Source organism: Scophthalmus maximus, chromosome 16, assembly GCF_022379125.1.
Source record: "Scophthalmus maximus strain ysfricsl-2021 chromosome 16, ASM2237912v1, whole genome shotgun sequence".
Classification (NCBI taxonomy): Eukaryota; Metazoa; Chordata; class Actinopteri; order Pleuronectiformes; family Scophthalmidae; genus Scophthalmus; species Scophthalmus maximus.
Window position 1 is genome coordinate 3398507 of NC_061530.1, and position 24193 is coordinate 3422699.

The 24193-nt window shown below is 40.5% G+C and overlaps 1 protein-coding gene across 1 annotated transcript in view; it reads left to right on the forward strand.

Annotated features, from left to right (window-relative positions):
* Nucleotides 1–24193, forward strand: part of myo15b (myosin XVB) — a 105791-nt gene that overhangs the window by 58675 nt on the left and 22923 nt on the right. Inside the window, exons 31-54 of the mRNA XM_047327801.1 lie at nucleotides 334–503; nucleotides 643–715; nucleotides 816–998; nucleotides 1100–1212; nucleotides 2869–2936; nucleotides 3123–3207; nucleotides 3998–4030; nucleotides 4142–4222; nucleotides 4473–4573; nucleotides 4736–4954; nucleotides 5953–6031; nucleotides 6540–6668; nucleotides 7744–7897; nucleotides 12128–12224; nucleotides 13323–13575; nucleotides 13716–13822; nucleotides 14059–14118; nucleotides 14253–14328; nucleotides 15008–15120; nucleotides 15645–15769; nucleotides 17403–17544; nucleotides 17654–17765; nucleotides 20786–21122; nucleotides 21221–21284. Of these exons, the coding sequence (XP_047183757.1) occupies nucleotides 334–503; nucleotides 643–715; nucleotides 816–998; nucleotides 1100–1212; nucleotides 2869–2936; nucleotides 3123–3207; nucleotides 3998–4030; nucleotides 4142–4222; nucleotides 4473–4573; nucleotides 4736–4954; nucleotides 5953–6031; nucleotides 6540–6668; nucleotides 7744–7897; nucleotides 12128–12224; nucleotides 13323–13575; nucleotides 13716–13822; nucleotides 14059–14118; nucleotides 14253–14328; nucleotides 15008–15120; nucleotides 15645–15769; nucleotides 17403–17544; nucleotides 17654–17765; nucleotides 20786–21122; nucleotides 21221–21284 (2974 nt within the window). The remainder of the gene's footprint in view (nucleotides 1–333; nucleotides 504–642; nucleotides 716–815; nucleotides 999–1099; nucleotides 1213–2868; nucleotides 2937–3122; nucleotides 3208–3997; nucleotides 4031–4141; nucleotides 4223–4472; nucleotides 4574–4735; nucleotides 4955–5952; nucleotides 6032–6539; nucleotides 6669–7743; nucleotides 7898–12127; nucleotides 12225–13322; nucleotides 13576–13715; nucleotides 13823–14058; nucleotides 14119–14252; nucleotides 14329–15007; nucleotides 15121–15644; nucleotides 15770–17402; nucleotides 17545–17653; nucleotides 17766–20785; nucleotides 21123–21220; nucleotides 21285–24193) is intronic.

A 24193-nucleotide genomic window follows, 5' to 3' on the forward strand; every position in this document is an offset into this window, starting at 1 on the left:
GCGACAGTGGAGATAAAAAAATCCCTTTCAACAGGAAGAACCGGACTCAGTTATGGGCAGCCATCTGCTGCGACCAGTTGGGGTGAGGGAGAAAAATGGGGGAGAGAGGAGAGGTGGGCGGAAAGGGGGGAGAGAGGAGAGAGAGAGTTGTATAATCATTGTTTTTATCTCTAATAGACAGATACTTATAATTACAAAAAATACTTACACTTATAGATGCAGTGATGTTGTTGTTGTTAATAATAATAATAATAATAATAATAATAATAATAATAATAATAATGATTTTAACAACTTCGTCTCTCCCAACATAATTTTGTATTTCTCTTCTAGGTATGTGTCAGACCATGGTCCCATGGAGTACCGCTCACTGTGCCAACACAAAATGCTGACATCTCTGCAGCTCTCAACTCCCACTTCCCGCATCTACCCACCCACCCAGCTGGAGTGGACTTCCAGCCAGAGGAAGGGCACCATGGTGCTTGATTTACACACCTTCAATGGTAAACCAATGTTTTTTCTACAAAAAACAGAAACTTGTAATGAAACTCTTTTTGGCTACTTGGTTATTACAAACTCTATTATCTTCTTTCATAAAACCATACAGTAAACCAAAAAAAACATGATTCTCCATTTTTTCAGATGAAAAACTAACAACTGAAGTTGAGTCATGGACCACTGGTGAGCAGCTGGCCTCTTGGCTTCTCCATTTCAGGTACTCATCTAGTTTCAAACTTACAGTGTCTCAGTTATTCAATTCAAGTTTGAATATCCGCCTTGATTATCTAGCTCCATGTGTTCTTGATATGTCATAGAGGTGTGTCGGAGGCAGTGGAGGGCTGGTCAGTGACTCTTCTGACCGATGAAGGCTGGTCAGACCTGGCTGGCTCAGATTTTGTCATGGATCTGCTAGCTGGTGCAGAAACTGAAAAGCTGCCACCACTAGGAACGCCCTCCTCCACAAACTCTGACTACCTGTTCAGCAGCCATGGAGAAAGGTAGAGCAGTGAACAAGTGACTACTTTTTTGGGGGGGGCAATCCAGAATTATCATTTCTGTGACTCTCTCATTTTGTCTCTCTGTCTCTCTTTTCTTACAGAATGCCAACTACAGATATGGATGACATCATCCCACCAGCACCACCAGTGAAAGCACCGGGGCTGCCCCCTTTTGAGGGAAGCCTATGGGGCTTTGATCATCCCCAGGAAGGTAGTTGTTGTGGTCAATGCATGGTTTCCAGGTCTGGTAGTCCACAGAGGTTCACATGTCCATATCACATACATTCAATCATTTGCCTAAGTATGCCAGGGTCCAAACGGACCAAGAAACTGTTTAAAAAAATGGACTTAGTCACCGGGCTCAGAAAATGAAGCCGGTGTAACAGTGCCTGAAGCCTGTATTCTCTGGAATCACCGGCAGAGGGCAACTCACTAGTTGCAAAAATAATTCACTTTCTTTTAAATTCTGAGAAAATGACCCTACTTCTCACTTGATTTATAACGTCAGTAATCATTTTCCTGAGGAGTTTATGGTCTCAATTGCTAGTTTCAACTGACTGCATGACTATGCCAAATTGTAACTTCAGTGACAAGGACTTGTAGCTGACTCCTGCATTTTTGTCCACACAACAATCTGTAAACACTAAGGGCATTGTCTTACCTTGGTGCAAAGTGGCACAAAGTGTTAAAAAGAGAGATGCAAATGTCTTCGCTTGAGGCATTTTCTTGCCCAGTGCCCATGTTTTGTAAATGCAAATGCACTTGAACCCATGAGCGTGTTGGTCGTCAAATGCGTTGTGGTCAGGCACATTGTTGATGCATTGCTATCTTGAGGCAGCGATGTTCATTTGTTTTTTGCTGTTATTATAGGGCAAATTCTTAAGCCTACATATGTGGTTGCCCAATGTTACTTGTTACACACAGATGGTCTGTTCATGCATGAAGTTAAACCATCTCCTCTGCAGCACACAGTCTCACTTGCTATCTGGCAAATCCACCCTTAAATAGCAATCTGCCAAGGTTCAAGCACACCTGGCTTTTAAAGGGAAGGGCAACATGTCGTATGTGTTTCATGTGTTCTAATATGACCAAATCAACCTTTTCCTAAATTAGTGCCTCTACCTTGCTTCAGAGCATTGTGGGGTTTTATTTGATTTACATGGTTGATGAGCTTGTAAAGGTCAGGGTCATGGTTAGGGTTACACTGCAGAGAATCAACTCAATTACAGAATATAACTAAATCTATTGCAATACAGAAAGTTCACAGATTTACCAGGTCTACGGTATCATCTACCGCTGACATCTAGAGGTCTGCGATCTTTCAAACAACCACATAGACCGTAAGAAGCTACTTGAACAAATAACAGACAATAACATACAAATGTGATCATTTTTTGGTGGAGGAAAAAGTCTTGGAAAGGGAGATGGCACTCACACATGATTAATTAAAGACTTAATATAACCCTTTTTTTACCATGTGCCTGGTGCAGCAACATTTTCCCCTCACCATTTGACAGAAATTAGGTTTGTTTTGGAATTATTTGTGGCCACATTCCGCTCATGCCATTATCCCAACTCATGTGGGAATTATCTTTCTAATGACAGCTAAAAGCTCCACAATATTTTCTAGCTTCTACTGTCTGTTTCTATACTTAATTTTTTGTTTATGCATCTCTAAATAATTGCACTTGCTTTATTTGGCTGAAGGTGAAACAGATACACAATGTGCGTAGCAGTCATAATTGTAAGAGCTTAAAGAAAAAAACAGTGGCTTATTTTTGCCCTATGCCTCATAAGCAGGTTATTCCATGGCCAGCTACAGTACATCAATACATACATGTGATGTTATAAACTCTCTACCCATTGGCAGGGCGTGGTCGACAGATAGATGCCTACGTTGATGACTTGTTTGATCCTGTACTCGACCAAGGACCTCCGGTCAGTGATATCATCAGATTTATTTTATCACATAAACTCTAAACTGTGATAAATGTAAAGGTTTTGTTTCCCTGATCAAGTTTTATATTGTATGGTGTACCGATGTTTAGATTCTTTGTTGCTGCTCTGTCACTCACAATGTAATATTGTGTGTGTGTTTGTGTGTGTGTGTGCGTGCGTGTGTAGGATATGGAAAGAGTAGCCATGATAAATTACAGGATGAAAGGAGGAGGAGGGATTGGACCAATGCAGCCTGGCATATATGGAGCTGGTAGGAAAACTTGATCTCTTGCTGCATGTACAAAATACAGTCCAAACTATTGTGTGCATTCTCAAAAGTTTATAATGCAATTTGAAAAATCATTGCTTGCATTATGTTTTAAATATAAACATGTGTGTTAGTAAGGGCATGATTTTAGGTCATATGTCTATGGAATTATATGTGTGCTTCATTGGTGAGCATACAATAAAAAAAGGGCTGGGTATGGAAAGATTTTTCATGCCCAGACTTAAATATTCTTTATCATCACGTAAAAAAAAAAATGAAAACAAAACTTGTTTCACTCTAAAATGAGATACAGCTATAATTGCATAAACCTAATATAAAGTCTAGTTTATATTTATTGTGGACATTTAAAGATACAAGGGGTTTGCAATCTGGACAGAATTGACCACCCTCTATCCTTAGACACTCATTTCAGATAAAGAAAAACATTATACAAAAAATAAGGACAAATCTGGAAGAGGGGGGATTCTTCTTCTAAAGGAGGCTCAGGAGGTAGAGACAGTTAGCCTCAGCTGTTATTAATTAATCACTTAATTAGTTAACTCATCCATGTTATGCCCAGGCACAAACGTAAATTAATCAGGAAGCATGTAAAATTACAATTTATCAGGAGAACGCAATATCAGAATTAAACAATGCAAAATAAAATGTCTGGTTGCAGACTTACAATATATCACTTCCTGAATGTGTAGTATATGTAGTATATGTACAAATGCTACTTAAATTGCAATAAAGCTGATTGTAATTATTACCTGTGAAAATATCTGTTTTTCAGGCATGACAATGGCAATGCCAAGCTATCCTATGGGTAAGTAGGAAGTCCATGCGTGCTATCAAGAAGGACCTGAATTTTTGATCATTTATTTGACGGTGAACTGGCTTCATTTAATTTTTTGTAATCTTTATTTTTTCTCTCCAGGAACATCAGTTCACCCCCAAATGCCCAGTTATGGTGCAGCTCCCATGATGTCAACAATGCCAGGCATGCCCACCATGCCAGGTAATCCTGTTACATTACCTTTTCAAGCTAATTTAGCAAATCAGTGACAATTCAAAACTTTTACACAGAACTTGTTTATTATGTAGATTAAAGAAAATAATCGAATTGCACAATTATCGTACACATGTTTTTACCTTAATGTGAAGAGGCAATCTTCAACTGAAAAATAAAGAAAACGGTCTTTTAATTTTAAGTATTTTATGTAAGTAGCTAATTTCTATCTGACAATGTATAATTGTCCCTAACACAGCCATGATGACTCTGGCTCCCATGCCTGCTCCTCCTGTCATTGACCCATTTCAGACTGCAGCAACACAGCAGGCCGTCATCAACCAACAGGCCTGTCTCATGGTGAGAAGCACCCTTAGCATCAATTTTTTACAGTATGATGGTAAATTCTTTCATCCTTTACTTGCCCCTCCATCGGTGTTTACCCTCCTTAACACCTTCTCCTTCTTTATCTCCACTTCAACTGTAATTCTGTTCCTTGTCCTCTTTCTTCTATTTCTTCAGGCCCAGCAGATGACCATGCAAGCAATGAGTCTGTCCCAGCAGCAGATACAGGAGCAGAGACAAAAAGAGCAGGAGAGAGAGCTGGATAAGGAGAGACAGAGGCAGCAGAAACTTCAGTCTGATCAATTCTTAAAGGAACGCTCTCCCTCACCCCCACCTGTCCAGACCAAAACACCCACAACTAAATACACTTCTACCTACAGGCAGCCTGAGCCAGAAGTAAATAGTATATATTTTCGTAATGAACCACATTGTGATTGATTACACATCCTTATCCTAAACTTCCAGTCAGGCAGGCAGACACGGATTGAGGGGAAACGGAAGAACAGGTTTATTGAGATGTTTGCAGAATATTGAGCAGAGGCAGGCAAGGGGACGAGGGCAGCTCCGCGGACGTGGCGTGGAGTGAGGCAGTGGGGAAAAGCCAGTTGTTAGGTGTGGGTCTGTGGCATGAAGTGGTGTCTGCAGAATCCAATCCTGGATTTCTGCAGGCAGGAGAGAGAATGTGGAGGTTAGATCACAGTTGCACAAAACACAAGGACAAAAGCTAAACGTTTAAGTTTTGTGACCGTAGCTCTACACCAACGTGTAACTGGTATAATAATCTGCAACCTGTCCCAGCGAGGTCCACGTCTTTATACTGTCCGGGTCTGATTGTGATAAGTTCCACGGCGATGAGCTGCTGATGACTTGGACAAACACACACAATAACACAAAGATACAATTTTTCAAAGGCAATGTATTTTTTGAATCTCAACCTATTTGTGCAGCTCCTTTTGAGACTGATTTTTCGTGACATTTTTTTGTCACAATATTCATAAATCCAGGAGGACCAAGGGCATTCCAGAAGATAGTGATAAAACAAAATTTATGAATGCCAACTAAACAGAAGAAGACAAAACAAACGCTATAAGGGGCTGCAGCAGCATGGCTAGCTAACTTGCTGTTTTTGATAATGGACTTCTTTCCATGTCGATGTTTCACACTTAATAATGAAGAGCCACTCAATGAATGTGACAGCTAAAGCACTTTGAGTGCTCAGTAAGAATAGAAAAGCATTATAGTATATAAATACTGTTCTTTTACCAATGTTGCTTTAGCTCAGAATATGGGGTTTCTTTACAATAAATGATATTGCAACCTTTTTCTTTAATTCCCAAAATGTGAAACACTGTTGTCACTGAATGTTTTAGCATGTGTGCCCATTTCTTCCACAGCCAGAAAGAGAGATTGTGTTACCAGATCCAGATGACCTGCACTCTTTCACAGACAAGAAGGATTACTTCCAAAAGATTGGTGAGTTGACTTGAAAAAGTAACCAATACAGGCTTCTTTTTGAAACCATAATGTGATATATAATAATACAGAAGGTTTTCTGCTATATCTAATAACACTTTAAATAACCATGCTTACAATAGTTTTCCAATTTGAGTTGTGGATTTCAGGGCAGCAAGAAGATTCTGGGTTTGAATATCGATTCGAACCAACCAGGGCCTTTCTGTGTGGAGTGTGCAAGTTCTCCCCGTGTTCCATCCGGGTACTCTGGCATCCTCCCACAGTCCAAAGAAATGCAGATTGGGGTTAGGTTAATTGGAGACTCTAAATTGACCGAAGGTGTGAATGTGAGAGTGTATAGGCTGGCGACCTGTCCAGGGTTTACCTCGCCCTCGCCCAATGTCAACTGAGACTGGCTCCAGCCCCCCCCCCCCCCCCCCCCCCCCCCCACGACGTTTAAATTGATAAAGCGGTAGATGATCGATGGAGTTATGGATTTCCTCACTGTCTCTCCTGCACTGTTCTTAAGGCACTCAGCCCCAAGGTGAATCCAAAACCCCAAAGCCTCAACTGGCCCTCTCCAGCCCACCCAGACAGAAGCATCTCAACCTGCCAGTACATCATGCATCAGCCCCACCTACAGCGCCTAAGCCTAAGGGTAAATAACAATGGGCCTCATGCTAGAACATTTTCGTATTCGTATCCTGAATGTCTATTACATTTGTTCTTACTCTAAGTTCGTACAAACATGCCACGTTGGATTCAGCAAAAGCTGCCAACTTTAGAAGAGTGTGTAAAAGACCTGAATAAACATAAGGAATGCCATCTGTGCATATTTGGGCTTACGTGCAGAAGGACTGCGAATTAGCATAATTAATGCCCTAATAATATCATAGGAGGCTTCCTGCCCATGTCAGGGAGTGTTAATTCATGAAAATGAATGAAAGGGAACTTTTGAAGATTGCAGATTTCAGAGATTGAGAAATGAAACTTTATAATTTTGCAGCGTCAGCAGTGGAATTAAGGGATAGATTAAACAGAGCTGTTAATGCAACAATCTTTCTGAAAGAAAACTCAAAATATGAGAAAACTTGAGAATCTGGGAAGTTGACTCACCCGCATGCCCAATTTAAGAAGAAATCCGTTTGTACAAATGGTGACTCCATATAAAGATGAATGACATCACAGTTGCCCAAAAGTAAGTAAGGACATGGGCCTACCTGAATAGTCAAAATACATGTTAAGCAAAAAATTACCAAATATGGCTTCTGTCAATCTAGGTAGTTCTTATCACTCTGATAAATATTCAGTTGTACAATTTTTCTGTTAAGTTTGTTTAATCAGTTATTAGATGCAACAAATTTGGGGTGAGACATCATTATTGACAGCTGAAATTGACCCAGTGACCCAGGACTTGGCTCTAATCCTGGATTGATACTGCACAGACTCAGGCTCAAAATGACATCAGGAGTCCAGCTAATATTTAAAATAATATAGAAATAAAAAGGGTATCTGTCCATCTTTACTGTATCTTCAGATAGCTATTATAAAGTATTTAGATTACTATTCAAAGATAGATAATCACAAAAGAAATATATCTTATTTTTGTCTTTCAGTAGATCTAGTGTGATAACATTTATATTGTATTTATATTGTTTTAATTTTTTTGAGAAGATACCATATATCAATTTTATAGAGTATAAGTGAATTAAATACCTTCCGTTTCTCTACAGTGAAGGGTCCCCTTGTCCCTCCTGCTAGAGAAGCAGATCCCCCGATCGTCACACCTACCGAGCCGCACGTCAAACCCACCTCCAACATCCGAGAAATTATCAAACAGTACAACAGCCGAACACCACCAGAGCCCAAACCCTTTGAGCCTGTCAGGTAAATTTTCAGTACTCCATCTTTTGTGTACCGTTAGCCAATTTTCATGTCTAATATCCTAATGAAATCTTGCCTCCACCTACTACACTTCTTATCCACCTACTACACCTATTCTCGATCACACATGCAGCTGTGACTCATGAGTTAGAGTCGTTCGTATACCCGAAAGTTGGTGGTTCGATCCCAGCTTGCGCCAGTCCACGTGTCCTTGGACAAGACACTTTACCCTAAATTCCCTCTGGTGGCTCTTCCCACAGATAGATAAATAAATAGATAAATAGTTACTTTATTCATCTCAAGCGAGGAAATTCCGGTGTAGCAGCAGCATGTTTCACACAGCACACTTTAAAAAATATATACAACATCTACACAAAGAAATGTAAAATATACGAATTGCAAAAAATAGGGAATAAGAATAATATATTTAAAGAATATACATGAAATATTGACAGTGGAAATAGTGCAGTAGTACAATCAGTTGCCAGCAGTGTGCAAAGGAATATGGTAACATGAAGGTGCAAATGTGCTGGGATTTATGTTTTATGTTTAGCTTAAACAGAGTCTTTCTATCAGCCAGAGATGAGGTGATGTAAGGTTATGGCTTGTGGCAGGAAAGATTTCCTGTAACGGTCCTTGTGACAGCGAAGCTGAATCAGTCTATTGGAGAAGGAGCTCCGCTGTCTGTCCATTGTGTGGTGGAGAGGATGGTCAGGGTTATCCACGATGGATAAAAGGTTGTTCATTGTCCTCATCTCCACCACAGCTTCAAAGGTGAATGAATGCGTATGAATGTGACAGAAGTATGCGCAGTACATAGCAGCCCTGTATGAATGTGTGTGAATGGGTGAATGTGACTTTCCTGTAAAACGCTTTGAGTGGTCTAAATGACTAGAAAAGCGCTATATACTGTAAATACAGTCCATTTACCATTTACCATGTGCAACTCTACACTAAACTCACTGACAATTAGATCCAAAAAAGACTTTTACATTGGAAATCATTGATTGATTTATCTTTAGTATTGGAAGGTCTCGACCTTACTATGTAAAGTGTCATGAAACAACATATCTTGTGATTTGGCGCTGTGAAGGGCCAGAGAATCAAATTGTGTGAGCATGTCCAGTCTGGCAAAAAAATTACAATGTTTTTATGAGTCTTGCACATTGTGAAATGTGCATTTTTATACTTTATACTTTTTAAAAATATTTTAACATTTTTATTCCTCACCAGAAATTTGCCTTTTTAATCTTTGAGTTTTCACACCTTGAACATATACAAACGACTTCTAGGAAATGCATCTGATCAAAATTCAATTTTTTCAGTCTAATTGTAAGACTTCGAAAATGTTAAATTGCAAGATTTTGGGATTTCTGTTGAATAGCAGGTCTATGGTAAGCGTTGCATTTTTTTCTTTTCAGTTTTTTTTACAATGAAACAGGATCTGCTACATGGTCAAATCTGTACCATACTTCACATGACTGAAAACATCCACAATTTTCCGTATGAATCACATCAATTACATTTTTTGGTATAACGCCAAATGACAATAAACATTATCTTAAGGCACTTTACAAGGGTGAGACCTTACAATATTACATCGAAAATCCAACAGTTCCCAAAATGAGCAAGCACTTGGGGACCATGGCGAGGTATGTAATTCAGTAGTCCAAGGCAATGTGTGACCAGGGACGGCTAAGACTGGGCAATGGAAGATGCAGACTAACAGAATGCTAATGGATTGCCTTTTCCCTATCAATGGAAAGCTTTTTCCTTGCCTTCTGCTAGAGGTAGGCAACAAGGGGAAAAGACGCAGAGATGCATTTTGGAACCCGAATCAGAATGTTTGAAGAGAATGGCACCTATCCCAGAGTTGGAGGTATCAACCTTAACCACAAACTCTTTGGTAGTATCTAGTTGGATGAAGAATGACACAGTTGTGAACAGGACCTTGAGTTGTTTGAAAGGTATTGGAAATTAAGGGTTCCATATGAACTGGATGGCTGAGTGAGTAAGGCGTGGTAGGACTGCAACCACACAAACTGATGGATTATGCTCACATTTCTCAGGCTGGATAAACAGCTTGTTTTCTAAAAGTCTTTAAAGTACTTGGCATACATGCATTACATGTTCTAAAGAGTCTAGAAAACTCAGAATGTCGAAAAGGCAAACTGGTTGAGGAAGTCTCTGAGAAGATAATTTACTAGTAGCTAGTAAACTACAAGGGCCATTTGAAAGTTCAAAAGTCATGAGAACATATTCAGAGTGGCCCAGTGGAGTATTGAATGTGGTTTTCTATTCTTTCCTCTGTCTTGTTATAACCAAATTATACACGTTGCAAATACCCAATTTGATAAAAAATTGGTTGCCTTGGAGGTGTTACAAAGCAGAGTTAACGAAGGGCATAAAATATTTATTTTTCATTGTGATATTATCTAAATCCTAAAAGTTAATACAGGGATGGAATTTTTTGTCTTTTTTGGACAAGAAGAATAAGCCAAATTTTAAAATCAATTCTCTATTAAGAATTGTATATTTAATAACAATTATTTCTAGATAACAAGTTGAAACAACAATATCTAATCTAACAATTATATACAGATCTGTGTGTGTGTGTGTGTGTGTGTGTGTGTGTGTGTGTGTGTGTGCGTGAGAGTGAGAGTACACAGACAAGATGGCCATCGAGGTCAAAGGTCTGAAAAGTAAAACAAACAAGATGAGGGTAAACAAAGAAACTACAAATTGGCAGCATCAGAGTTGTCGGCTCGACCACATACTGTGCTTCTTCAATACACACAACCACAAAACACGTGGTTGTGTGTATTGGTGGTTAGTAGAAGGGGAAGAAAGAGAGAAAGAAAAATATTTCTCAGAGAGAGACAATGGCGTGTTCAAACACTAAGGGTCTTGGTCAGGTGTTGTTAACTGTGCTAGCACACGATAGCGAAGCTAACAAGCGATCCAGAAATGAATGGCGCAGGTCAGCTTAACACGTGGCGCAAAGCATTGGTGTGAAATTCTCATATTGTAATCTTATCAGGCGGAGACCGGGCGCGCAACCGTTCAGTCGGTTACATGCTGGTGTCCAAGTTCTGGCAGATGAAAAACAATAACGATCAGACGCGTGCAAACAAAAATTTGCATCACAGTAAATACTTTGAACAGTATTCTGCAGCATTAAAATTGGACTCACACCCTCTTACGTGGGTTGCGTCGGAGCGACCGGTGTGTTGATGAACCATCCGGCTTCCTAGCTCTGGTGACAGTAGTTTTGTTCTCTGTGGCGACTGAGCAGGCATTGTTGGGCAGCGAAGGGCCAGCGAGTTGACTTCAGGAAGAAGAAAGGGAAGGGGAAAATTCGGCCCCCTCCTTCGTGGGGTCTACGGTTTGTTAAGCGTGGGTTAACACGAGGCAATCTCCCGGCCTCCGGCGTGAGGTGGGGGAGGAGTTGCAGGACCTGGTTCCATGCACGTCTGCATCCTTTGGTGAGGTTACCAGAGTGAGATGTCAAAGAGGGGGACAGAGAGTTTTATTTACCGGGCTTCTCCCGGCGTGGTGGCCGGAACTTGCGTGAGTTCCGACGCATCTGTCCAATGAGCGGCGGGTGTCCGGACTGTGTTACTGACCCCCGACTGAGAATGCAACAGTGGTCCATTTTTCGGCTCCATTTGTGTGTCCCGTGATGAAACAACATGGATCTGAAGTCCATATTACACCATGTGCAGGCACAACAATCGACTAGGCCGTTTTAAGAGGTGCTCGACACGCCTATGGTATCAGTGACATCCACCTCTCCCTCCTCCCCAGCTCCACCCTCCCATCTAAATGTGGTCACTTTTGGCTCCAGAAAACGGATAGAATGACAGCCAAACTCAAGGCTTCAAAACATTAGTTCAGTGCCACCTACTTTACCTGCAATTGTTTGTTCTTCATTCAGAGAAAATATACTGTCCAGTTATCCTAAAATTGTTACAGATTCAACAGATCTCAAATCAACAGTGGCCATCTTGGTTGTGAAGAAAAATGCTATAGCAGTACTTCTCTGTCAGTCATTGTATCAAACCTGCCCCATTTTAACTAAAGGGTTGTGTTTCAGGATTGAAGGAGATCAAAATCAAAGCAAAAGGAAATACATATGAGCTTGCTGATTTGTGTGGTTTCCTGGCAATTTAATTGTTTTGGCATTACTTGTTATACTTGTTATATAGCCTAATGTTTGTAATTTCTTTGCAGACCCCCTGCAAGGCATTTTGCAAAGAAGTGTGACCCCAAAGAGGAAGCTTTGGCCAAACTCAAAAACAAAGCACCAATGCCAGAACAGGTCAGGGTGGTCTACATAGTCCAAATACAAAAAAATTAAGGAACACCAATCTGTGTTTTCTATTTGTTTTTTTACTCATATCTGTTATTTTGGTCAGAAATACAAAGGTATCAGAAATCTTTCAGACCCTTTCACCTTTTCCACACTTAATTGTGTTGTAGATTTAATTGTTAATGCCGAAACTGCCATTTTGCCCATCAGTTTACACTCTACAACCTATGTCGAAGCAGCCTACACACTGAAAATGGCAAGTTTTGATGAAGATTTGCAATCACACATTTGAGATATATATTATTGTCTCTCTTTTGTCTATTTTCTTGGCAGGGAACTAGCCATTTAAATGGCAGTAACCCTTTCGCATGGGCAAATGTACCACGAAAACCGGTTCCCTGTGACACTAATTTGCTGGGGCACTATCACTTCAACACTTTTGTTTTGTTGGTCAGTTTTGCTGGACAACCAACTTTAACAAATCCTGGTTGTTTCAAAAGTCTTTCATTTTCAGATATTGAAGCCACTGTGCTCATGTGAACACTTTTAAGGATTAAGAAATGTTTAATATACTTTGTATACTAGTCAACAATTATGCCTCAACAATTTTAATACAGAGGTCAACAGAGTTCCCTGGTTTTGTACTGACATTTATGAAATAAGCCTTTTGCGTACATAGAAAAAGTCTTAGATCTTTGAGTTCAGCTCATGAAAAATGGGGCCAAAAACAAAAGTGTTGCGTTTATAATTTTGTTCAGTGTATATAACTTTATACATATAGGTTTGTGCTTTTGTAATATGTTCAGTCAATTCCTTTTGCCATGAGAGGACTCTGGAATCTGGTTCTAGACAGATCTCAGGAAAGTAAACAGGCTGGGCCAGACAGTTTAACTACTTTTGTAAATAAGTTATGTTTTAACTTTCAAAATCTTAAATAAACATAACATGTTTTTTTATTACTTTTTGAGCGTAGATTGATGGCAAAAAATGGCAAATTTATCTATTTACTATTAAATCTATGACACGATAAATTGTGCTAAAAGTGAATGGGTCTGAATACTTTCTGAAGCCACTGTATTTTGTATCTGCTATATACCTTACTGCATACAGATAAAGTGTGTGCCTCCTCCACCACCAATCGAGCCTGAGATTGAGCAGCCTTCTCTCAGAACCCAGCCTTCACCTCCCTCCAACAGGGGACCGCACATCATTTCCAGCAGCATGAAGCAGAAGCAGCGCTCCCTGATAGACCTGTTCGGTTCACAGCGCTCCCAGAACCCTCTACCTGACTCGCCACCACCTCCTCCACAACCTACATCCATCCAACCGGATATCCCTGACCCCCCAGCCATGGCGGCCCCATCTCTCTGTGAGTGTTGCTTGTATCATGTTTTACAGATATTGTGTTTGCAAGGTTTTAAAGGACACCTTACGTTTTTTCTGACAAATGTTATATAGCTAACTATCTAACTAGTGTGAAGAATTGAATGTCCCCTTCCTTTACTGAAGATATGATGCCAGATGAGGAGAGCATTCAGTCCCAACTCCAGCGCTTTTCAGCAGGCGTCTTCTTCTCTTACTCCGACATGCTGGGAAAACTGTTTATGCGAAAAGAAGTAAGAAATTAACACACACAAGCACACACACAATATTTATTAGGCAGTAGCGTTCCATGGGGTTTCAGTCAGGGCCTTCAGTAACGCCCGATGTCATTTAGGCATCGTTTAATTGATGTCTATTTTTAGATTTAACAGGTCAATTAATACATGATTTGCCTGCCCTGACGGCACAACACTGTTATAGGTTAAAAAACTTGCTTTTCTAACCATTATTATGATGTGTTTGTGTTCAGGTGTTTTACCCTAAAGAGATGTTCAACCAGCCGTACATCCTCAATCTGTTATGTGAACAGGTTGGTGTATTTAAAATTGTCATCATAGTTTACTAAGAAATGAATCTACAGCACCATTCAATTCAATACTAATTATCTACTTTGCACTCCAGAGGCAGTAAACTCTAAAATTATCATTGTGTAATGTTTTTAAGATCATGAGGGACACGTACTCTGACAGCTGTATGAGGATCAGCAGAGAGGAGAGGAGGAAGATGAAAGATCTACTAGGTGAGTTTTGACGTTCTGAGAGATTAATATTAAGTAGGATGCTGCAGTTTTTAAAATGTCGATTAAAATGGTTTTGCTACATGCTAACAAACTTTCAATGCATGAATGTGATAGAAAAAGTGTGGTAAATAGCAGCGCTGTATGAATGGGTGTGAATGGTTGAATGTGACTTGTGCTGTAAAGCGCATTGAGTGGTCAATAAGACTAAAAAAGCGTTATATAAATAAAGCCCATGTACTATTTGCTTTGAAATAATGTATATTGTGATTTGGCACTATACAATTAAAATTGAAAAGTTTTAAGGGGTTATAAGAGATTTTTGTGGGGAAGGGTTGATTGTTTTTTTGACTGCACTGGTAGGGACTCGACCCCACACCCTGGGGCATGGTAGATGGACACGTAAACCATGAGGCAAAAACCCTCAGTTGAAGCATCTGTCTCTAGCACGTCTCTTAAAGTGTCAGGGAGTGTTGCTTACAAACTGCACATATGGTGTTGTGTGGTGCGGTCTGCACCATTTTTTTGTTTTCAATTTACAGAGCCAGGCATGTGTTTTTTTCAGTGCACACAGAACTGATAGCTAACGGAATCGATTTAAATCACTTACAGCCCCTTTAAAGGAAATATTCATTATCAGTGTGCACTGCACTGGATCACATCTAATTCATTTCTGAATTAGCCAATTTCAGTGTGGGAACAACTATAAGCACCATCCAGGATGACAACATGAAGAAAAGGATCATCATTGCTGCTCGAGACAACTGGGAAAATTACTTCAGCCGACTGTTTCCTGTGATGGTGAGCAAGACAAAAGTAGCAAAGCTGGTGATAATGTGTCATATGATTTATTGTAAAGCATTTCACTATCTATTCCACTATCACTTGATTGTGTTATAGCTTTTATTGTGAATGAACAAAAAGGCATTTTTTCCATCAACTTACACTAAATAACCAATAATATTTTTTTACTTATTGACTAACTAATATCTATTTGGCTGCATTTAGCCTTTAGGGGTATACCCTTGCTCTAATCTATACTTAGACAAAATTACAATATCACAAAGATCTGAAGAGAGTTCCTTGGACTTTGGTGCTTGATTATTGTACTGACATGCAGTGTGAACTGTGGGACGTTATTAACATAGTAGACTCCACAATTTGAAATGCCAGAGCAAAGGTTCTGAATACTTTTATAATGAGATTTCAGTTTGGGAAAATATCTATACAACAGAAGTGGTAATATTAGTGGTAGTAGTAATAAAAAGTGACCATTCACCATTTATGAATATTAAAAATCACCTCTTCTATGTATGTAGCTGTTGCATTCAGACGGTGGGGATGCTCAGGTTTTGGGTGTGTCTCATCGTGGAATTCATCTTCTGAAGGTAGCCAGAGCATCAGGCATCAACTCCAAACATCTCCGTCTGCTTAGAAGCTACAGGTAAACATGCAGGTAACATAACATAGTGGACGGCTGAGGATCAGGAAATAGAGGGGTCGTCCACTAACCAGAAGGTTGGTGGTTTGATCCCTGGCTCCTCCAGTTGGTATGCTGAAGGGCAAAACATTGAACACCAAACTGAAACTAAAGATCTGACAGCTGGGCCGCAATGTAATAGAAAAAACACTGCATACAGAAGCACTGTAGGAATGCACAGTACTGTATGTGTCAATGTGACTGTACTGTAAATCGCTTTGAGTGGACAATAAGACTAGGAAAGTTTTGTACAGTATATATATTTGTCAATTTACCATTACACAAATGAAACCAAGCAAATTGAATGTTATATATATTACCCAGGTTATCTGAGTGGAGAGATAGTATATTTACCATACCTAGTCCACATGTACAAGGTTGGGGAACTAGTTATCTTTTAAATTGGGGGAGCAAACTTGGAAAGATTCATATTTGGTTGGGGTTCTGGAAGTCCTCCACCAGAAAAACAAGCTTTCTATATTTCTACACCAGCTTGTTTTTTGAATCGAATTGAAAAGAGCTTTGAATCAAATTGAAAGAGCTACATTAACCAGGCAAAATTAGTTAGACTGAGGATGCTATGAAAACCATGAATGAATCAAGAACAGTATACAATTTCATGGATGAGGACCTGAAATTATTTTTAGAACTTATAAATACATTATGTGAGCATTATGTTGCCTAAAATGGTAGATTGCCGGTTACGTGGTCATCTTTTAAGGTAAAAGAAAGACAAAGCTGTGCTTTCCAGCCTTTTTGTACACCTCTTAAAGTGCATCCACAATGCAATGACAGAGCCTTATCTAGGAGACTAGTTACTCAAGGCATTTAGGTTTGAAACAGTCAAAGAGGTGGTCTATTGCTCAGTTGGTACTTGTTCAATGAGGAATTAAGGCCCTGGCAAGGAGAGAAGAAGATAATTGACAAATATGGATTGGAGACAATCCCAGCTGATATTGGGTAAAATATCAAACATCCAGGTAAACCCTGGACAGGTCGCCAGCCTATCACAGAGCCAACTGAGACAAACCTCAGTTAATTGGTTACTTGGGGCAACAACAATGATATATAATAACCTCATAAATTTTAGCGCACCTCTGGTTGATAGAGAAATATTATTCTACCTGATGAATTTAATTTCAATATTCACTTTCCAGTTCTTTTTTTTGGTCTTCATCTGAGAGAATTATACCTGCTAAAATGATGATGGACTTTGTCTGAAAACAGTTGCCTGCTGCTGTTGAAAACAGTAAGGTTAAACAGTGAAATTTAGCTACAGGCCACAGTTATTAGATGCTAGAAACTAAAAAGCTCTGAGACAAGCTGCAGAGTTGTAAATTAATCTCTGTGGGTCCATCTCTACATTACATTCATTTCATCACTACAAATGACACATTTCACATCATATAAAGTAATTTTCCCCTGTGTTAATATATGGTGCAGCTTTAATTTCAACTGCTTTAGGCATTGGCTGATATTCATTCTCAACTCAAAGTTCTTTGTTTTTTACAGTCTATCTGACATAGTTGCTTTCATCTTATTCATTCTAGTCAATGTCTCCGAGGCCCGATATAAAATCAGGCCTGCATGAATGTAGTTTTGCAGAGTTGCTGTCAGTTGACCTCCAAGATGCTGACAAAGTTAAACTGGAGTTGAAGAGTGAAAACGTGGTAATGCAGTCCACCAGAGCGCCTCAGATCACTGCTATGATCAGATTATTCCTTCAGGAGATTATCAAGGTATTTCTCTATTATCATAGTTTGTTTTATCATCTGTCCTTTTAAAGCTTTGTTGCATCATTTGAGCCCATGCTTGTGTTCGAGACCCAACTTTCTCTGTGCTCTCTAGGACTCAGGTCATGTCATTGCCCTGAAGAGTTTTGTGACAGATGACAAGAGTCTGCTCAGTTTCTGCAAGGGTGACATCATCAAACTACTACCAATGGAAGGACTCCAGACAGGTGAGGTCATTATCTGGATCCTAGACATATATTTGTGGTAGTTTGTAGGGTTATATGTTCCCTATTTTATTCATTGATTTGAAAAATTTAAACGAAAGTACTGTTAGTACCAGGAGAAGAACACAAAAAAAGAACCAATGAAATTAAATATATAAAAATAAAAATATATAAGATTATGTGCAATATGGAAATGTGTACACTCTGTACAAATGTTTCTCATTCATTTTAACCTGATTACCGGCGGAAGGGGGGCGGAAAAATAATTAATCCAAGAGCAGCTGCAGTGCACACCAGGTGGCACGTGAGCAACAGGGAATGACTCACAGCACTCTGTCACATTATCTGCCAGACATTGACAGTATACTTACACATTACAGTCCTAGTGGACATTGTGTTATGACCATGGACCAGTGGTCGCCCCCGAAGGCAGCCTATGTGGAAGTTCAAAAAGCAGCATGATTCACCAGTAGAGCTCAAAGAAATGTTTTGGCCACCAATAAAAACCAAAACCAAAAAAACATGGACTCATTCATGCATTTATCATCGCAGTTGAAACATTAAAACATTAATTTATGTATAACATATAACATTTAGCTTTGACTGGGTCAAGCTGAACTTTGACCCATGACATTACGTTGCACATCCACTGCAACGTAACGCCAGGTACCTCATTACGGGCAGAAAAATCCTGTGAGTTAAAGGCAGCTTTGGGCAAACAGCAGTCTTTTTCCACTGGGCTGGGTAAAAAGTCTCAAGCAGCAACGGAAGCTTCATTTAGAGCTGCTAATTTCTTTACAAAGAACAAGAAACCTTTTTTTGATGGCTATGTAATTAAAGGAAGCGTTGACGGCGATCACAGATACCTTGTTCAAAGATGAGAAGAATGGGCCCAAAGTCATCGCCGCTCTCTTTGACAGCCAATTGGGGGCAGTGAAGTGCAGCTGGATCGAGATCGGAGTACGTGCAGGTGGTTAAGCATCCAGTGCGACGAGTCATTGGACACCAGCAATACGGCCCAGCTGATAGTGTTTGTGCGAATGGTGTTAGATGATTTCTCTATGAAAAAGAAAAACTCCTGACACTACTACCCCTGAAGTCAACAACAAGGGGGGTTGATATCTATGACGCTGTGATGGGATATTTTGTAGAGGAAAAGTTACCATTGGAAAAGCTGGTGTTACTGGTCGTGAAGATCATTGCCAGCATTCGCTCCAAAGCTTAACATCACAGGTCATTTAAGGTAATGTTGGAAGAGCTGTCAGCTGAATATGGTGATCTGCTACTACACACTGAAATCCAGTGGTTCAATGGGAGAAGGGTCCTGCAGTGTTTTTGACCACTTTTGGGATCCAGAGGGTACAGTTCAGGGCACTGAGTGGGTACTACACCTATACTTTCTTACGGACATAACTGGAAAACTGAAACATTTGAACACTAAAAAGAAACAAATGCACTTTCCCTCTGTGCAGTCAGTTTTGAATGACAATGCTTCTGCATCTGGGGCTTTTGGCACAGCTACAGGAAAGTACTGTCAACTCATAGATAGACTGTAACAACAGTTCAAAGACAGGTTCAGGGACTTTGATAGGAAGTTCACCCTTGTTGAGATTTTTTTTCCCCTTCCCATGAAGGATAGTTATGCTTTATCCTCTCACAATATTGACATACTTACTTTGACATGAGGGGTAGGCGGGGCCCTGCTTAATTTGCGGGCCGGCTCTGGTCTCATTGTCTTAATCATTTGGTGCCCCCCCCTCCCCCATTGGGTGGTGCCCCAGTCTATTGGAGAAGGAGCTCCGCTGTCTGTCCAGTGTGAAGTGGAGAGGATGGTCCGGGTTATCCGTGATGGATAACAGTTTGTTCATAGTCCTCCTCTCCATCACTGCTTCAAAAGCGTCCAGCTTGAAGCCTATTATGGAGCCAGCTTTCTTGATCAGTTTGTAAAGTCTTTTGGTGTCGCTGGCTCCGATGCTGCACCCCCAGCAGACCACAGTGAAGAAAAGTACGCTGGCAACAACAGACTGATAGAGCATTTCCAACATCCTGCTGCACACGTTGAAGGATGCAAGCTTCCTCAGGAAGAAGAGTCTGCTCATCCCCTTCTTGTACACAGCCAGGCTATTGGTCTTCGGATTCAGTCTGTTGTCGATGTTGACTCCCAGGTACTTGTAATCCTCCACCATCTCCAGCTCCTCCCCCAGAATGAAAGGGGCTGCAAAGCTGTTCTCTTCCTCCTGAAGTTGATCACCATCTCTCTGGTCTTGTCCACATTCAGCAGTGTCAGGATAGATGCGAGCTAGTTTGCTTTTAGACCATTTGACCCTGTGGAGTACTTTGCATTGTAAGACCCCGTGATGAGGACAAATAGATGACGTGTGGACACGTTGCAAAACTGACTGCCAAACCAGGTTTCCTTTTATGCTTGTTCCTTCTTCACTTATCCGTTGTTATGGAGAGGATGGTGGGGGGACTGGGGGGTGGCTCCTGTTGAATGAGGTGGGGAAGATTCCTGAGGTGTGGAGTGGAGGGGGGTCGGGTGGTGTGAGAAGGGAGCTGCTGGTGTCAGAGATGCACTGGGGGAGGAGGGGTATGGGGAAGTAACTAGGGCTGCAACTTATTGTGACAAAACACCAAAGGTAAGACGTAGTTTATGTTTGTCGCTGTTTGACGAAAATTTTCGCATCAGCCTCTTCGGTTTCCCTATCTCCAGGGTCGAAGTGTTGTCTCGCTCCGCGGACTCACTCCGTTTACTTCCTCAACAGCAGTTAATAACATAGAGAAACTTCTACTTTGTCTTGAGACGCATTCTACTCTAATCCCGCAATTCAGTAATCAACACAATCGATTGTGTTGAAAATTCGTTGCAGCCCTAAAAGTAACGCCATCAGTGTGGAATGAATCAAATCTAATCAATAGCAGATTTAATTTCAGGGCCCCTCTCGCTGTCTTTACTATGACCAGATATAGTGCCCGAGGCCAGCTTTTCCATCAAATACCTTTTTGTGTGTGTGTTCTGCTAGGCTGGCGTTTTGGGACCATGGGAGCGCGCTCTGGCCTTTTCCCAGAGGATGTTACTCAGCCATCTGCAGCCCTGGACTACAACTGTCTCCACCTTGAACGAAGAGATACTTGGAGGAAAAGCATAAGGGGCACCAAATTAGTCTCTCCCCCCAAGGCCCTGTCTCCTGGTCCTATCCGCAGACACAGTGCTGATTCAGAGGGGCCCAGCAGAGATGCCTTGCTGCAGGGCTCAGTACAGGGATCAGTCGAGAGACCAGTACAAAGCTCAACTCAGGGCTCAGTCGATGATGTGGAGATTCTCTCGGCCATGGCTAAGTTTGCCATCAAATACTTTAGGTTTGATAGAGAAAAAAAATTATTTAGCTAATTCAGGTAATGTGGGTCCATATATCATGGCATGGTTAATTTTGTTGTACCGTTTATTTTTATTACAGAGTGGGGAATGCGGGTCTGCCTGCCGGTGGAAGGAGTTTTTCTGAGGTGGTTCAACACACAGAGGTAAGTGAGTGCAATACCTCTGACATCCCTTCCCATGTTGTGTAATTGCTTGCCCTGCTTTTTTTTTTTTTTTTTTTTACAAATATGTAAATGTGTATAATAAGCCTTTGTCTAACCTGGACTGTCCACCTTGGTTGGCTGCAGTACATATAGAGTCTGTGTGGAGAAAAATGTCCATTAGCTGCAGCAGTGATATGATCAGTGATGTGATCATTCACTCATCATTCATATGATATGACACTATGATCATGCTTAAGACCTGATCATAGAAAATGACCGCTAACACTCCGGTTGTAGAAGACATTGTTAACTTGCTTCAATATGTGCTGTTTAGTCAACTAAGCTGCTTTCCATCAGTTTAGTTATGCTGATTGTACCTGTTTCACATCATGTCTTTCTGGAAGGGCTCAGACTGTTGTTGCTGCTGATTCAAATCCCCAGATAGTTTCTTAGGTTTCCCACATGGATTGATACTAGGCCCCCCACATTATACTGAAATAATAAATAATAACAATTTTCCAACTGGACATTAAAATGTCAATTATTTTGCTAATGGGCAATCTTTTATTGAATTGGCTTCATCACAAACCAGGCCCTCTCTACATTATAGTATGTTTTTTGATCTCCGAATTTCTTATATAAATCATGGCTTGTTCTAAACTCCAAAAAGATAAAATACATGCATTCTTTTATACAGTACTTAGGGAAATTAGTTCAATAGTAGATTATTATCCAAAACTTGTGTAGAGAAACCTGCTCAAAAGGTAAGAATTCTTAGGATACGAAAAAAAAAACCTAAGTGCAACATAGATATCCTGTGTATTCATGCTATTACTGTCACGTTAATGATAGGCAGGACTCAAATGCAGACTGAGGAACAAAGCAGGTTCGAGAATGATGAATTCTATTAACAAAAATGTTTACACTTAGGAAGGCTGGCAGATGCAGAACTGGACTTCAGACAGATATTCCAAACTTAAGACTTATATATATATATATATATATATATATATATAATATGCCAATGCCCCTGCTGTGTTCCAAGCCTTGTTGAATGATGTGCTGAGAGACATGCTAAATCGTCATGTGTTTGTCTACCTGGATGACATTCTGATCTTCTCTAAATCCTATGACCATGACCTCTTTGTGAAGGTAGAGGAGTGTGAGTTCCATGCCACTAACGTCCCCTTCCTGGGGTACTTTGTGGGCTAGGGCAGTATGCAGATGGATCCGGCCAAAGTATTGGGGGTCCACCTTAACTCAAATACGGTTCTGATTTGCGACTTCATTTTCCTTGGTTTTCATTGGTATCATATCCTTGGCCAGGTTAAATGCAACTCCATCTGTTTCCTCTTTCCAACGTCAGCGTCATTTGTTTTGGTCTTGCGGGCTGCATGCTTGTTGTTGTACAGTAGCTGTTGTAACATTTGAGAAGGAGCATGACCCATATGTAATTGGGTATTTTTTAATTAAAGAAATCAAAAAAAGCTTTTTCAGAAATAACAAAAATCACTTGAGAGATAAAAACAAAACAAACCAGGGAACATGGCACAGGGGACATCACCGACTGGGAACAGGAAAAGGGGCCTGCAGGAAGCAGGTTTTGCTAAAGAGTATTTTAACTCTGAAAAGAGGGAACCTCTGGGTTTTTCCGTTCCAGAAACAAGTTCCTCCTGCGCAGTGTTGAACAGTGTCACTTAACATTATACCAGCATCTAAGAAAAGACATTTGTAGAGAAAATATCAGATTGTTTAAAATAATTTGATTGATTTATTCAGTCATGTCTGATTGGGCAGTACCTGTCTTCAACACCACCTGTCTCTCCTCATCAGTTGCAGCTGTGATGCTCCTTTTTCTCAGAATGATTTTATTTTCTCCATAAGCACTAAGTCGTATCTCCAACTCTAACGTTGTGACGTAAGAGGACCTTGTTTTCACCTCTTTGCCATGGTGACTCGTAGTATCGGAGCTCCATTGATGATGGCTTTTTATATAAACGGGCACACTTGTAACTCCGTGAGAAATAATTAGAGTTGATCGAACTAACCCAAAACTGCTTTTCTGGATCCGAAAACTCTGAGTTTCCCATCTGAGCGTAGATCAAGTCAGAGTTCAGGTTTAAGTTCAAAGTTTTTTAAACCTGCTTCCTGGAATAGGCCCCAGATTGTGTAAAAAAATCACAGAACAGAAAAAAAACAGGTTACAAACAGGTCAAACTGACACAGAGGACTGAGAGCACAAATACTAAATACACAAGGGAAGACTGAACACAGGTGAGACGCACTAGGAACAGGTGCAGACAATCACAGGGAAACACAAGAAAACGTAAAGCCACCGACAAGAGACAGGGAAACAGGAAGTGCAGCAACACAAGGAAAGGAAATACAAAGTGAAACGGGAAATGGCAAACGTAATACAAGAAACACAAGGGATAACAAAAGTAACTCAACAGACACACAAGGAATAATACTCAAGGGAATATTCAAATAAACAAACCAAAGTCTACAAGAGGTAATAAAAGCATACATAACAGTCCATAAAGAAAAACAAAAAGACTCTCCAAGAGTCTACAGAGGTCATGGGGGCAGAACCATGACAGGTGGAGCACTAGCGTGGGATCCCCTCACCGCTTAGCTGTCAGCATACTATGCGTGTTTTTTCCACAAACAAAAAACATACAAAGAGTTCTTCAAAGTTCACCAAGAGTTCATGATCCCTTAAACTACTGCATATAATTCAGTGCCACTCCTTTCATTCCTGCAGACAACTGTTAAACTCACCATGGGGCTGCTCAGGACGTAGAGTTGTTCGTCCACCAACCCGAAGGTTGGCAGTTCGATCCCAGCTTCCGCCAGTACATATGCCATTGTGTCCTTGGGCAAGACACTTAACCCAAACTTGCCTCTGG